The sequence below is a fragment of the Microcaecilia unicolor genome, chromosome 10, assembly GCF_901765095.1.
Source record: "Microcaecilia unicolor chromosome 10, aMicUni1.1, whole genome shotgun sequence".
Classification (NCBI taxonomy): Eukaryota; Metazoa; Chordata; class Amphibia; order Gymnophiona; family Siphonopidae; genus Microcaecilia; species Microcaecilia unicolor.
The window spans coordinates 165,660,174-165,674,497 of record NC_044040.1 but is presented as its reverse complement, the minus strand read 5'-3'; the positions used below and the strand labels follow the sequence as shown (position 1 = coordinate 165,674,497).

Here is a 14,324-nt window from a genome sequence, read left to right as displayed (position 1 = left end):
TGCCTTCAACAGACGGCCCAGGGTGTTTGGACTTCGACGGAGGTGTCATGGTCCATCAACCGCTTGGAGTTACGGGCAATTCGTCTGGCCCTTCGAGAGTCTCTGTCTCTTCTGTGTGGTTGCCCAGTTCGAGTTCTTTCGGACAATGCAATAGTGGTCACCTACGTAAACCATCAGGGGGCACCAAGAGTGCACCCCTAGCACGTGAGGCGGCTCTGATCTGCCATTGGGCAGAGACTCATCTCTCATTCTTGACAACGGCTAATATATTGGAGTCACAGAATGTGCAAGCGGACTTTCTCAGTCGCCACCAGTTGGAGCCAGGGGAGTGGACACGCTCCTCTCTGGCCTTTGATCAGATAATTGCCCGTTGGGGGATGCCAGAGATGGACTTAATGGCCACCGCATTCAATGCGAAGGTTCCCCGTTTCCTCAGCAGGGGACGAGAGTTGGGCTTAGAAGGCATCGATGCACTTCTTCAATCTTGGCCCAGGGGCCTGCTCTATGCCTTTCCCCCGTGGCCAATGGTGGGCAGGTTACTGACTTACTACTACTAGTATTTAGCATTTCTATAGCGCTACAAGGTATACGCAGCGCTGCACAAACATAGAAGAAAGACAGTCCCTGCTCAAAGAGCTTACAATCTAATAGACAAAAAAAATAAATAAAGTAAGCAAATCAAGTCAATTAATGTGAACGAGAAGGAAGAGAGGAGGGTAGATGGAGGCGAGTGGTTACGAGTCAAAAGCAATGTTAAAGAGGTGGGCTTTCAGTCTAGATTTAAAGGTGGCCAAGGATGGGACAAGACGTAGGGGCTCAGGAAGTTTATTCCAGGCGTAGGGTGCAGCGAGACAGAAGGCGTGAAGTCTGGAGTTGGCAGTAGTGGAGAAGGGAACAGATAAGAAGGATTTATCCATGGAACGGAGTGCACGGGAAGGGGTGTAGGGAAGGACGAGTGTGGAGAGATACTGGGGAGCAGCAGAGTGAGTACATTTATAGGTTAGTAGAAGAAGTTTGAACAGGATGCGAAAACGGATAGGGAGCCAGTGAAGGGTCTTGAGGAGAGGGGTAGTATGAGTAAAGCGACCCTGGCGGAAGACGAGACGGGCAGCAGAGTTTTGAACTGACTGGAGGGGGGAGAGGTGACTAAGTGGGAGGCCAGCAAGAAGCAGATTGCAGTAGTCTAAACGAGAGGTGACAAGGGTGTGGATGAGGGTTTTGGTAGAGTGCTCGGAAAGAAAGGGGCGGATTTTACGGATGTTGTAAAGAAAGAAACGACAGGTCTTGGCGATCTGCTGGATATGAGCAGAGAAGGAGAGAGAAGAGTCAAAGATCACCCCAAGGTTTCGAGCTGAGGAGACAGGGAGAATGAGAGAGCCATCAACAGAAATAGAAAACGGGGGGAGCGGGGAGGTGGGTTTGGGGGGGGGGAAAATGAGAAGCTCGGTCGAGTGATCCTAGTGGCCCCGGATTGGCCCAGACGGCCCTGGTATGCAGATGTGATCAGGCTTCTGTTCGATCGTCCTTTTCTGCTACCGGCGCAGGACAGCCTCGTGCTGCAGGGGTCAATCACGATGGCGGATCCCTCCCCCTTTAGTCTTACGGCCTGGCCCTTGAAAGGGCGAGGTTGAGAAGAAAAGGGTATCCGGACGCAGTTATTGCTACGATGCTGTAGGCTCAGAAAAGATCCACCTCGATAGCTTATGCTAGGGTGTGGCTTACCTTCAGTTCGTGGTGTGCGAGTTTGGGATTGTCAGCGGCTTCGGCTTCAGTATCGGTTATCCTCGTGTTTCTTCAGGAGGCTGTACAAAAATTACTCTCGTTGAGTTCTCTTAAGGTGCAGGTGGCAGCTCTGGCATGTTTTAGAGGCCGGCTTCAGGGGGCATCCATCACCTCCCACCCGGATGTAGTTCGTTTCTTGAGGGGCATAAATCGTTTGCGCCTTCCTCACTTGCCAGTTCTGCCATCCTGGAACCTTAATCTAGTTCTCAAAGCGCTTCAGCATCCTCCTTTCGAACCCTTATTGGGGATTACGATTAAGGATCTCACCTTGAAGGCGATTTTCCTAGTAACCATTATGTCCGTTCGGAGAATTTCAGAGTTGCAGGCCCTTTCTTGCAGAGACCCCTTCCTGCGTTTTACGGAGGCGGGGATATCGATTAGGACAGTTCCTTCGTTTTTGCCCAAGGTGGTTTCTTGTTTCCACTTGGGGCAGTCCCTGCATTTGCCGGCCTTCCGCCAGGAAGATTACCCTGAACAATTCCGGGCTCTTTGCTGCCTCGACGTGAGATGGGCTCTTCTCAGGTATTTGGAGGTGACGAATGAATTTCGTCTTTCTGACCATCTTTTTGTCCTTTTTGGAGGCAGAAAGAAGGGTCATATGGCGTCCAAAGACACCATAGCCCGTTGGTTGCGGGAGGCCTTCTCTTCGGCATACGTGGCATTGGGCAAGCAAGCCCCTTTGCAAGTTTGTGCTCATTCTATGCGAGGTCAAGCTTCCTCCTATGCAGAGTCCCATTTGGTTTCTCTGGAAGATATCTGCAGGGCAGCTACATGGGCTTCGGTCCATACATTTACTCATCTTTATTGGGTGGATGTGGCAGTTCGTCAAGATGCGGTGTTTGGCTTGTCGGTGATTTCTGCCGGATTGGGGGTGTCCCGCCCTACTTGAGGACTGCTTGGGTACATCCCACAAGTCTCTGGATTGATCTGTTGGGACTAACGGAAAGAAAATTATCAGGTAAGAATTAATTTTTCCTTCCATGGCGTCCCACAGATCAATCCAGAGGCCCCCCCCCTGGGTTTACTGTCTGCGGTTTTGTTGTGATTGGTTAGTTTTTTTTTTTTTGGGTTCCGTTCTGAATGTTCCTTCATTTGATTAAAAAAATAAAATAAATAAATATAGAAGTGGTGGAAGTATGTTGGGCAATTGGTCTGACAATGTCAAGAGAGTTTTCTATTGTTTCCATTCCACTGCTTTGATATCGTTCATACTGAGGTTCAGTTGGCTGCACAGGTCCACATATAGCAAACCTCGGAGGTTCTCTCTATTTTCACCTGCTGGTAGAGGAACACAACCCACAAGTCTCTGGATTGATCTGTTGGGACTAATTGAAAGAAAATTATCAGGTAAGAATTAATTTTTCCTTTAAAAAATTAGATACAGTGAACCTGGGGGAAAGAGGCTATAACCTTTTAGTTTTGCACACTGGCTAACTTGCTCCCCCTCTCTTTTCAGGAACTGGCTTACAGGAAGGAGGTGCTGAAAGCCAATGTAATTAACAAACAGCTAGGAATCAGGTATGGTTTAAGAAAGCAGAGATGGGGATTTATCTGTGGTACAGGATGCAACAGACATCATTCAGTGATTTGATTATAGATGACTCTGGGGACCATGTACATAATCTTCAAAGCTAAAGTATGCACATATTTTCTTTATTTACAAGTACAACAACTAAAGAGTACCTGGCTTTGTATCAGCTTTTCATAAATGCTGGTATGTATGGATTTGAAAACAAAATCTATGCACATTATTCTCCAGTGTCGTCCAAAATATACCTCTCTGAATGCCTCTCTTAAATGTGGCTAAAGGTATTAAGTGCATTGTGAAACAGTGCTGCTTAAAGGGGGAGTGCCATTGTTTAGACTAGAGACCTGCACGGGAACGGGGTTCATGGGAATCCCGCGGAACCCGCGGCATTCCTGCAAGGATGGAAGCAGTTCTTCAGGGATCCCGTGGGGAAGGAAGTAGTTCCTGCGGGGTTCCCGTGGGGACGGAAGTAGTTCCTGCGGGGGACGGAAGGAGTTCCTGCGGGGTTCCCGTGGGGATGGAAGGAGTTCCTGCGGGGTTCTCGTGGAAGTGTATGCTGCACTTGTGCCAGCCTCTCACCTACCGAGTACCAAGTTCTTTGAGTGCTGTCTCCTCCTCCTCCTTGCTTTAACAGCACAGATGCAGAAAGTCTCCATTAAGGAGGTGGTAGAGACATAGATGGTGATGAAATTCAAAAAGGTATGGGATGAACACAGAGAATCTCTAATTAGAAAATTAAAGTTATAAAAAAACCTAAAATTAAATGGCTGCTTGTGTGTGGATGTGTTGAGTGACACTTAGATGGTGACTCTTTCTGTGATGAACTAAGGCTGATACCGGGAGACCTGTACGGTCTGTGTCTCATATATGACAATCTGGTTTAGGATGGGCTGGAAAGAGTTTAGACAGCAACTTTAGTGGCTGGAACATGAGGACAGTGCTGGACAGACTTTTGTGGTCTGTGTCCCACAAATGAGAAGATAAATAGGCTGGAGTGGGCTTCGAGGGCAACTCCAGCAGTTGGAACATAAGGATAGGGCCAGGCGGACTTCTTTGTTCTATGTCCCAGAAATGCCACAGAAAGACCATAATCAAGTATATAATATCACACACATTGTTGATTTAATCATGAATTGATAATGATTGTGACTATTGGGCAGACTGGATGAACCGATCTGGTTTTTATCTGCTGTCATTTACTATGTTACTATTAATCCTCTCTGCTCCCGGGCTGATGCGCAGACCTCAGTTCCAACATAGGCACGAGCATCAGATGTCACCTGACCTACAGCCATGTGCATGTGGCGATCTCTTAGCACACATTGCCAGTGAATCAGAGTAGTTTTACATGTGCACACCAGAGTGTTCCAACTTCCATTACTTCCTTGCCTGCAGTGCTGCGGCTCAAACCCAGATAGAGACTGAGAGAGCCGATAGCAATTTTTTAAATGTACCATTTGTTTATTTTCTTAGAATCTGCCTTTACTAATCAGGCAGCGGAAGCAGTGGCCCGTCTCATCTCTCTGGGCAAAGTTACATATCTAGCTTTCCCAACCTTGAATCTGCTCATGGCAGTTCGGAACAGACTCAGTCGTAGCTAAGTCTGTAATTAAAGAGGAACCCAGTTTTAATTAGTTAAAGAGATATAGTTTATTAGTATTAATTAGCATTGATACATTACCCAATAATGAGGATACCAGCAATTCAGTCAATCATACAGTGGAACAGAATCACACGACACACCAGCTCTCGGTGGTGTTCTGTCTTTCTCCTCCATCAGCATCTGCATCTCACACCTCTCGGGGTGCTTCCTTTATACTGTCTCAACCCAGTGGATTCCAATGGGATCCAGCTTTGTCAGCAGAACTTGCTATCCCTTATCAGTTGATAAGGAACCGATAAGGGTGACTTCATTGGGTCCCAGGTTCTAACTATACACAAAAGGGGTGCAAAGCACAGCTGGCGAGATGACTTCATCGGTCACTCTGCCCTTCTCAGCTCTTCTCAGCTCCCCCCTCCCTCTGAGTACTCTCTAACTACGTACATCTATCCCTTTATCTACATTCATTAGCCCAAAACATCTTTCATGACTCTTCACCGATGCCAGTCCCAGGCATGTTTATAAGAGCAAAGGACCCCCTCCCGTGCCAGCTCCCTGAAAACTCAGTTCAGCTTGTGCTGCAGAAAAATGTATTTTGTATCAGAGATGACTTTGGATTTTTAAGAGAAGCCTAGCTCTTATTATGAGCCATTTGCTCGTAGAGGCCTAGCTCTTTAGCCTGAGCCATTGACCTGTATTTTACTGAGAGCAAGGGCGGCCATATATATATTCACATTAAATTCTTGCAGGACTGGGTGAGGACAGGTTAAATTCTTGCGGGGATGGGCAGGGATGGGTTAGATTTCCCGCAGGGACAGGCGGGGATGGGTTAGATTCCCGACGGGGATGGGTTAGAGTCCCTACGGGGGCAGATGGGGACGAGTTGGATTCCATTGGGGATGGGTTAGATTTCTGTCCCCATGCAACTCTCTAGTTTAGACCACCAATTAAACTGGCCATATGGTTTAGGAAATAGCCCCCTCAGTAGTAATTCTTAGACTAACTAGCTAGACAGGTGCAAAGACCACTGGTACTTCTTAATTGTTGAATTTACACTGATTTTCAAAAGTCAGAATGAAGTTGTACTTTTATTTTTTTTAACTTTCAATTTTTGTTCTGAAAATGTTTTCTGGTTTGAGTACCAAATACAGAAATCACAAATAACACACATCATATCAACCAAATCCACATAACTTCCCATAAACGCCTCCCATACAGAAAACCTCCTCATTGAATTAGTACTTTCATTTTAAAACTGTATAAGGAAAATTACTTGCACAAAATTGCAAGTGCTAATATGTAAGGATAATTTTTCCAAGAGAAAATCCATATATACTTCTGAAAATTAAAAAAAAAAATACACCTGTTTCCAAACCCTGCTCCACAGAATGCTTCTTCCTGTTGTGGTTAAAAAGTATATGGGTAAGCAATGCTCTTAAAAAGCTTTTTGTGAACATAAATGTTGTTTTATAATATTGCTTGGGGGAAATATTATAAACTTTTTTTTTTTTTGCAGCTAAAACTCTCAAATTATCCCATGGGTTACACATGTAAAAGGATACACATCGCCAAGTAGGCATAGGGACCCTTCTACTAAAGCTTAGCACACACTGATGGACATTAGCAAGTGCTAAGTGGCCCATAAGTATCAAATAAGACATGCAGCATTTAGCATATGCTTAAGCTTTAGTAAAAGGATCCCTCCCATGTATAGGTCTAATGTGTATTCAACTGTTATGCTTTTCCCTACTTTGGCTAATCTTCACTTGTGACATTACAGACGTAGTACAAATTAGTGATTCGCTTTTTCATTTCTAATTTCATTTATCTTATCAAAAGAGCTTAAATGTTCAAACATTAGTCATTGAGGTGGAGTTGAGATATATGTGCACATTTTTATAAATATGAGGGTATGTTCATAGAATACATATCAGGGCCTCCAGAAAGCAGATGTAAACTTGTGTATGCAAATTTGTTTGCTTTTTGGGGCTAGTTTTGAGTGCTTATTTTATAAAAGCACATAGACTTCTAGTTGTCTTTGTAAGTAGTCTTAAAATAGCACACTTTCCCCAACTTTGAGTAAGGTACCTTGTTAGAAAATTACCCCAGTATGCTGTGTCTCCATTCCCAGGGATCCAAATATATCATATATGTGATGTCTTCAGCCTACCGGTAACTGAACACAAAACAAATCCCACGAAGTGAGAGCAAGACACCAAAGAACGGGATTTGGAAGAAGGCTTAAACAGATAATGGGATAAACAAGCTAAATTTAATTGAAAGTCTTTTGTAGCAATTGTAAAAACAATTCTCAAATGACTCGACACGTAAACATGTTTCGGCACAATAGTGCCTGCTTCAGGAGTCTTACACTGATGAGTCCTACAATAAAAGGCTGGACAGCAGCGTAAAATGATATATAGGGGTCTTGAAAAAGACCGTGCATAAATAATAAATGCACTATGCCAAAACAATTCATAGCAACCACTCAGTAATCCAATAAAAGATGTTGTGGTGCTAAGGCGTACATAATAAGAGCTCATAATAAGAGCTAGGCTTCTCTTAAAAATCCAAAGTCATCTCTGATACAAAATACATTTTTCTGCAGCACAAGCTGAACTGAGTTCTCAGGGAGCTGGCACGGGAGGGGGTCCTTTGCTCTTATAAACATGCCTGGGACTGGCATCGGTGAAGAGTCATGAAAGATGTTTTGGGCTAATGAATGTAGATAAAGGGGTAGATGTACGTAGTTAGAGAGTACTCGGAGGGAGGGGGGAGCTGAGAAGAGCTGAGAAGGGCAGAGTGACCGATGAAGTCATCTCGCCAGCTGTGCTTTGCACCCCTTTTGTGTATAGTTAGAACCTGGGACCCAATGAAGTCACCCTTATCGGTTCCTTATCAACTGATAAGGGATAGCAAGTTCTGCTGACAAAGCTGGATCCCATTGGAATCCACTGGGTTGAGACAGTATAAAGGAAGCACCCCGAGAGGTGTGAGATGCAGATGCAGATACGGGTCTTCATATGTATCTCAGTTTACACCTTAGCCCCACAACAATATTTTATTGGATTACTGAGTGGTTGCTATGAATTGTTTTGGCAAAGGGCATTTATTATTTATGTACGGTCTTTATCAAGACCCCTAGACCGACTCATCAGTGTAAGACTCCTGAAGCCGGCTCTATTGTGCAGAAACATGGTGCTGTGTCCAGTCATTTGAGAGTTTTTATCATTGCTACAAAATACTTTTGATTAAATTTTGTCTGTTTGCGCCTTCTTTAATTTCCCGCTCTTTGGTGCCTGTGTCTTCAGCCTAAGCAGACAGGACACTCGTGTTAATTCTACCAGTTTACCATGTGGCTGGCCCATTTGGGACAGTTTAAATACAGTACAGTATGACAGTGTCGTCATATTTTATGTGTGTATTTTGTTCTTTTCAGTGAAACTCCAGCCAGCCTTGCAAAGCTGCTGACCAGGATGTATTTGAAATCTCGTGTCATGGAGGATGGAAAACAGATAGAAATTGAAATACCTCCTACCCGCGCAGATGTTATCCATGCCTGTGACATCGTGGAAGATGCTGCTATAGCTTATGGTTATAATAACATTCAGATGACTATTCCGAAAACATACACCATAGCAAATCAAGTAAGATTGCACCCTTAAATAAACACTGTATTGTCATTAAAGTAGCAGGGGTGCCAGGAAGACTGGGGAAAGAACAGAACACTTGAGTTATTCTATATTATGACATGCCTTGAGAGGCAGTTGGCATGTAGAGGATATGAAACAGATGCCTCTTCAGATCTGCATGGAGGGAAGATCTCTGCTAGTTTTGACAGGGGCTGTTTGGTGGTTTTTGTTTTGTTTTGTTTTGTTTTTTTTAGTTACCTTTTGAAAAGATTCCAGTCAAGTTTTTAAAGCTGGGTTCGCATTTTTCTAAACGCGAGCCATTGGTATTTAAATAAATGTGCATATTCAGTGTCACTATAGAGATAGGTGGCAGCACTGAATATACATATAGGAGTAAATTCAGTATATGGTGCCAGTAAAAATTAGCACTAAGTGCTATTCTATAAGTGGTGCTCAGTGCTGGACACAGTTTATAGAATAGCGTTTGGCAGTGAGATCAGCACTCAGTTTTGGGTGTAAGGATTTACACCAACTAAAATCTGCTGTAAATTCTTGTTCCTAAATTGGATCTCCCTTATTGTGTAAAACTGTGTGCAAATTCCAGGAACACCCCCTTTTTGGATCAGCATGTAAAATTTATGTGCGTATCCCAGCGCCTAAATATGCCTAATAGCTTTGAGGAATTATTTTCCGTGCCTTCCTGGTTTTTGCTGTTTTGTGAACTTATGGACTCACTTTAATCTGGTATTCTTGTTAATGTTACAATGGTCCGTATTGCCTGAATATGTCCTTGTCTGTGTGTGGTGTTATGTATGTTATCTTTGTATGTCCACCTTGGATAAAGGCAGTATATATATAAATATTCCAATTCTAAATTAATGCCAATTGACGCCGATAATTATGATCACCCAATTATCAGCACTAAAAATGTGCCCATTCAGTTTTTTGAGTGTCATATATAGAATTAGGGTGATAATGTGGTCACCACCACTAGCTATTTGTATAGGAGCAGTATTCAGTTGCTATATGTATAGCTAAGCAAATTTAATTTAGGCCTTTTTTTTAAAGGCTAAATTAAATAGCTTAACTGTGTAGATTAAGGCTGAATATCGCTGCTATCCATATACCTAGTCATTCTGTTCTTGCACTATCCAGGAAGTGCTGCTGTGGTTAGAAGGATTTTTGTAGACCGTGTCTGATAGTGCTGCTGAAAATCCTTGGTTAACAGACTTTATACTTTTAGTGGCTGCCATTTATCCCCAGATTCTATAAATTGCACAAGCAAATCCAGTCGTATTTAATTACTTAACAAGCCAATCAGCGCCGATAATTGTCACTTAACAAGCAGTTATTGACACTGGTATTAATTAGAGTTCATACACACAACTTGCTAGGCATATTCTGTAAAGTGGTGCACATAAATTCTAATGTGCACTGCCAAAATGGGGACGTGGTCATGGGCGGGCCATGGGTGTTCAAAAAATCTACATGCAGGGTTATAGAATACACCTGCTTTGCACCTAACTTGGGCACTGGTATTTACACCAAGTTTTAATTGGCGTAAATGGACACACCTAGAGTTAGGCACAGGCATGGCCGCTAGGTGTAATGCTATAAACCACACCTAAATGCAGTTTACAGAATACGACTAGGCGGAAATATTTTCGGCGATGATTTTTCAGGCACCATATATAGAATCTAGTCCTAAATGTATAAGTCAGTTTTGAATATCGGACCCTTTGCTATTGTTTATCTGCTCCGTGACTTACCTGTCTTACCAGTTGATAGGTAAACCATAAGTGATACTGAAACCTTTTGCATGGATTCTAGCTATATGTTAGTTCAGCAAATTCTTGGTGTTCCTTTCTAGGATCTTCATAATTAATCGCTGGAAATGGTATCATAAAAACTGTACAGATGCTAAATCAGAGCTTTCCAAACTGTAGGTTGTGACCTCAAATTGAGTCACAAATCTTGGGTGAGCTTTCCACAGGTGCATCATTCTGGAGTTCTGGTAGTCACACAATTTTATTAGGCCGCAATCTTGGGTCATGGCCACAAAAGAATTGAAAAGCACTATGCTAAATCTAAGAACTGTTTTTGGCGGTCTTCTTCTTATTTTTAAATATTCATATCCCTGTTGAAGTGAGGCTCTTTTTGCTGTTGGCATGTTGTCTTCTGACAATGATGTGTTTGTTTCTTTCACAGTGAAAGCAATTTGTTTAAAGATTTCTGACTGGTAAACTTTTAAGCAGGTAGTCACTGGGTAGCTATTCTCAGGTGACTCAAATTTTTTATTTTATTTTTTTTACTGAAGAAATGGAATCTTTGGAGGTGTCACTGAAGAGCATGAATGTATTAGTTGCTTGTTATGAGATAATCCCTTTCAGGAGCTTGAGAAAATACAAACAGATATTCAGAACTTTGTAGCATTCTTTTTCATTAGAGACTTAGAGGAATCTGTGTTGAAATATTCTATAGGACATTCCAGTTCTTTAAAGCCACTCATTCGATAACCTGAGTGACTCTTGCACAAGAACATCACAGTTGCTGCTTTATTATATTGTGTGTTGGTATTTTTCTAAGTATATTTTCAAGTGGCCTACAAAAACACAGAATTGATTAATTTGAGATTTTTCCTCCCATTCTTTCTCTAGGGTTAAAAAAAAAAGCTTAATGATTCTGATCTTGGTCAAGCGTTGGTCTGGGGAGGCTGTGTCACATGTGCCTTGCTGCGCTGGATTTAGCATCCTCTAGAAAGCATAGAAGTAGTGCATTTGGAATACATGGTGACTTTTCTTACAGATGCCCATTATGATTTAGTTTGTCTCTCAGCATCTGTGGTTACAGCAGGATGATTTTTATGGCTGAGTGGCAGATATGGCCTCTAGGGTACATCATAGAAGGCTTTCATTTAAAGGCTGTCTTCTGGAAGAGCTTAAGACTTTGGTGGAGGACCTGGGAGAATACAAGCCCCAGAAGTTGCCATATTGTCAGTCACATGCATCAGCAAGAGCACCTAAAAACTGGGACCATTTTTGAGGTATTATTATCTTAGGAAACAGCCGTTGTCATCAAGTAACCACTTTATGAATCAGTCAGCCATTTTGGGGAGTGTGGAAATTGAAGACTCAAGGCTGTCGGACTTCAGGCGTGGCCAAGCCACCCAGTGAGAGTCTATGGGTTTACTCTAAATGATGTAGGTTGGGAGGGGGGTGCCTCCAACAGTTTTACTAGGGGTGGACCCACATTATCTTAGATCTCTGGGTCCTCAACATCATTAAAAATGAGTATGCTCTGGTGTTGTCTTCTGTTCTGATGCCTTTATTTCCCTTTGCCCTTCACGGGCAAAGAGAGTGGTGGTAGAATTTATCTTGGTCAGCTTCCTGACTCTGGAAGCCAAAGACCTAGTTTCTAATTCCTTCAGGCCCATTCTGGATCTGAAGAGTGTCATCTGTTACCTATGGGCCCTTTGGTTTCAGATGGAAATTCTCAGATTGGTGGTGATGGCAGTCAAGAAAGGGAAGTTCTATCTTCTCTGAATTTGTTGGAAGCCTACTTCCATATTCCAGTCCACCCAGAGAACCAGATGGCTATGGTTCTGCATCTTGGGCAGGTGTTGTCATTGGGCTGGCCATTTCACCTCAAATGTTCTTTAAAGTAATGGTGACTTTGAATGAGTTACCAAGCAGTTGGCTATGGGAGGGTTGCTAGATGTGGTATGCTTGGACTTTAGCAAAGCCTTTGACACTGTTCCGCATAGGCGACTGATAAATAAACGCGTTCCCTCGGTGACTGACTCAGTTTAAAACTGGTTAAGTGAAAGGAAACAGAGTTGTGGTAAATGGAGTTTGCTCCGAGGAACAGGATGTTTATCAGTGTTGTATTGCAGGGATTGGTGTTTGGGCTGACTCTGTTTAACATCTTTGTGAGTGATATTGTGGAAGGACAGTCTGATTAGGTTTATCTCTTTGCAGATAATACCAGACTCTGTAATAGGGGAGACACCCTGGAGGGTGCGGATAAAATGAGGAGGGATCTAGCAAAGAGTGGTCCAGAAATTGGCAACCAAGATTTAATGCTAAAAAAAAATGCAGTGATGCACTTGGGTTGCAAAAATCCAAGTGCATGACCCTGTGTAGTAATAGGGGGTGAAGTGCTTCTATGTATGAAAGAAAAGCGTGAATTGTGGGTGGTCATATGTGATGATCTTAAGGTGGCCAAACAGGTAGAAAAGGCAACGGTCAAAGCCAGAAGGATTCTCGGGTGTATAGGGAGAGGAATGGCCAACAGAAAAAAAGCAGTGATAATGCCCTTTTACAAGTCTTTGGAAGGCCCTATTTAGAATACTGTATGCAATTCTGGAGACTGCACCTTCAAAGAGAGAGAAACTGGATGGAGCCAGTCCAGAGGGTAGCTACAAACTTGCATGGCCAGTGGTCTGTCATAAAGCATATGGGGACAGACTTCAATATGTATACTCTGGAAGAAAGGCAGGAGAGAGGGAATATGAAAGACATTTGAATATCTCTGTGGCATTACCCGCATATAGACTGGGTTAATGTAACATCTGTACACGCAAGGGACATAAGATTTCTTGATGAAATCAAGGACAGCTTCATGGAACAGCTAGTTCAGGAGCCGACAAGAGAAGGAAAAATACTAGACTTAGTCCTTAGTGGTGCTCATGATCTAGTGCAGGGGGTAACGATACGAGGGCCGCTTGATAACAGTGATCATAATATGATCGGTTTTGATATTGGCATTGAAGGAAGTGAAACTAGGAAATCAAGTACGCTAGCGTTTAACTATAGAAAAGGTGATTACGACAAAATGAGAAAAATGGTGAAAAAAAGACTGAAAGGAGCAGCTCGCAGAGTAAAAAACTTGCATCAGGCGTGGATGCTGTTTAAAAACACCATCCTGGAGGTTCAGGACAAATATATTCCACGTATTAGAAAAAAGGGAAAAAAGACTAAACGTCAGCCGGCGTGGCTAAACAGTAAGATAAAGGAAATCATTAGAGCCAAAAAACAATCCTTCAGAAAGTGGAGAAGAGAACCAACTGAAAGTAACAGGATAGATCATAAGGAATGCCAAGCCAAATGCAAAGCGGAGATAAGGAGGGCAAAAAAGGACTTTGAGAAGAAATTAGCGTTGGAAGCAAAAATACATAGTAAAAACTTTTTTAGATACATTAAAAGCAGGAAACCGGCCAAAGAGTCGGTTGGGCCGCTGGACGAAAATGGTGTTAAAGGGGCGATCAAGGAGGACAAAGCCGTAGCGGAGAAATTAAATGAATTCTTTGCTTCGGTCTTCACCGAGGAGGATTTGGGGGGGACACCGGTGCCGGAAAGAATATTTGAAGCGGGGGAGTCGGAGAAACTAAACAAATTCTCTGTAACCTTGGAGGATGTAATGGGTCAGTTCAGCAAGCTGAAGAGTAGTAAATCACCGGGACCTGATGGTATTCATCCCAGAGTATTAATAGAACTAAAAAATGAACTTGCGGAGCTACTGTTAGAAATATGCAATCTGTCCCTAAAATCGAGTGTAATACCGGAAGACTGGAGGGTAGCCAATGTTACTCCGATTTTTAAGAAAGGTTCCAGAGGAGATCCGGGAAATTATAGACCGGTGAGTCTGACGTCGGTGCCGGGCAAGATGGTGGAGGCTATTATTAAGAATAAAATTGCAGAGCATATACAAAAACATGGACTGATGAGACAAAGTCAGCACGGATTTAGTGAAGGGAAGTCTTGCCTCACCAATCTAATGCATT

At 43.0% G+C, this 14,324-nt stretch overlaps 1 protein-coding gene across 3 annotated transcripts in view; it reads left to right on the top strand.

Moving 5' to 3' along the window:
* The window catches only part of FARSB (phenylalanyl-tRNA synthetase subunit beta), a 119,412-nt gene that overhangs the window by 34,696 nt on the left and 70,392 nt on the right, over positions 1–14,324 (top strand). For all 3 annotated transcript variants that reach the window (XM_030216610.1, XM_030216611.1, XM_030216612.1), the window contains 2 exons: positions 3,239–3,300; positions 8,350–8,557. In XM_030216610.1, coding sequence (XP_030072470.1) covers positions 3,239–3,300; positions 8,350–8,557 — 270 coding nt within the window. The remainder of the gene's footprint in view (positions 1–3,238; positions 3,301–8,349; positions 8,558–14,324) is intronic.